This window comes from Papaver somniferum, unplaced genomic scaffold (assembly GCF_003573695.1).
Source record: "Papaver somniferum cultivar HN1 unplaced genomic scaffold, ASM357369v1 unplaced-scaffold_12532, whole genome shotgun sequence".
Lineage (NCBI taxonomy): Eukaryota > Viridiplantae > Streptophyta > Magnoliopsida > Ranunculales > Papaveraceae > Papaver > Papaver somniferum.
Genome location: NW_020621640.1, coordinates 1 through 1507, shown reverse-complemented (window position 1 = coordinate 1507; position 1507 = coordinate 1). Strand labels below are relative to the sequence as shown.

Sequence of the window (1507 nt, the reverse complement as noted above, 5' to 3'; positions counted from 1 at the left end):
TGGTTTTAAAATTAAGAAGTCAATTCAGCTTTGCAGATTTCTAATTTTGGTTAACTAAAAGGATGTGTCATTCTGTCCCCCACTCCAGAATTCCAATTTCGGTATTTATTTGAATTCCGCATGCTTTTCAACTGTGAAGTGCTTTGTGATACTTGAATTCTAATTGATTGTCCCAGGTTCATGTGGAAGTGTGTATCGTGGTCTGTGGTGTGGCTCGGTATGGTTTCTTTTCCCCTGAAAAATATAATCCTAGGGATCAGGGAGTGCCATTATGTATGCCTAATATGTATCTCCAATGGCAACTTACTATAGTTATGCTGGTATGTTGGGATTTCTTTCACCAGCCCTCGACATTAGCATGGTGTGTCGACCAGACTTGAAAAGTTATGCAGAGGGGAGAGAATGTCGTACATTTGTCATTGTGTTAACAAGCACCCCCTTTCACTTTCTTGCAGGATGTTGCATTAAAGCTATTCTCAAAAAATGGTTACTCAGATGACTTGCTGCATTCCTACAGACAAGAGGTAGTTTCTGAAATTAAGCTAATCTTTATAATAAAAATGCACCTGAAGCTGTCAATAGACGACATTTCCTCTCCTCACAAACTCACAAATTCAGAGCTGTCAAGTGGGACTTCTTTTTTGTACAAAGAGACATTAGGTCTTACTTATGAAGAGGCTCCGACATCCTAATGTACTACTATTTATGGGGGCAGTAGCATCACCTCAGCATCTCTGCATTGTTACAGAGTTCCTGCCATGGTGCATTCTTCATTTTTCTTCTTAAAACTTCCAATTTTGAATACCAGTACTCTGTTTCATTTTTGTTGTGCTTCGCGCGTGTAATGTTATCTACTGTACTCAAGATTTTTGTCGCTGGCCTTATTCTGTTTTTTTTTTCTTGCTTACTGAGTTTTCGATCTTTTATTATGCAGTGGAAGTTTGTATCAGTTGCTTCAGCGGGGCTCTCAGAAATTAGATTGCAGGCGACGTGTTCTCATGGCTTTGGACATTGTGAGTACTGCTGTAAACAGTTTCTATAGAAACATCAAACAGTAGTTTACATGGAATTAGATTGTGTTACATGTCCATTCGATATCAATATTAGGTACACTCTTTTCCATTAAGTAACACCATATCTCTGGTAATGACCCAAGGGTCTGGTATTCAGTCGGGGAATGGATTTATTGAACATCTTGAATTTGTTAGCTATTTAAAGGAGGCCTCGCTGTTGTATGAACTCGAGATGTGGCTATATTTCCTTACATTTTCTTTTTAAGTGTAGTATGCGTGCATGTTACTTCCATACTCCCTTTGGTGTTTGAATCTGCCCTGCAAAAGTAGTTTTTCCTACAACCGTTGAGTTTTTGTGTGACCCTTCTATAGGCACGGGGTATGAATTATCTTCATCTTTGCAACCCACCTATTGTTCATCGTGACTTGAAGTCATCAAATCTGTTGGTTGATAAAAACTGGACTGTGAAGGTTCGTTTTTGGGTATCATCTTA

General features: G+C 38.8%; 1 protein-coding gene across 1 annotated transcript; it reads left to right on the top strand.

Moving 5' to 3' along the window:
* Positions 1-14: 14 nt before the first annotated feature.
* On the top strand, positions 15-1484 carry LOC113331685 (probable serine/threonine-protein kinase SIS8; the record flags this gene model as incomplete). Its single annotated transcript, XM_026578344.1, has 3 exons — positions 15-761; positions 935-1013; positions 1386-1484. Coding segments are annotated over exons 1-3 (270 nt in total), but the record flags the coding sequence as incomplete, so codon positions are not given.
* Positions 1485-1507: the final 23 nt, after the last annotated feature.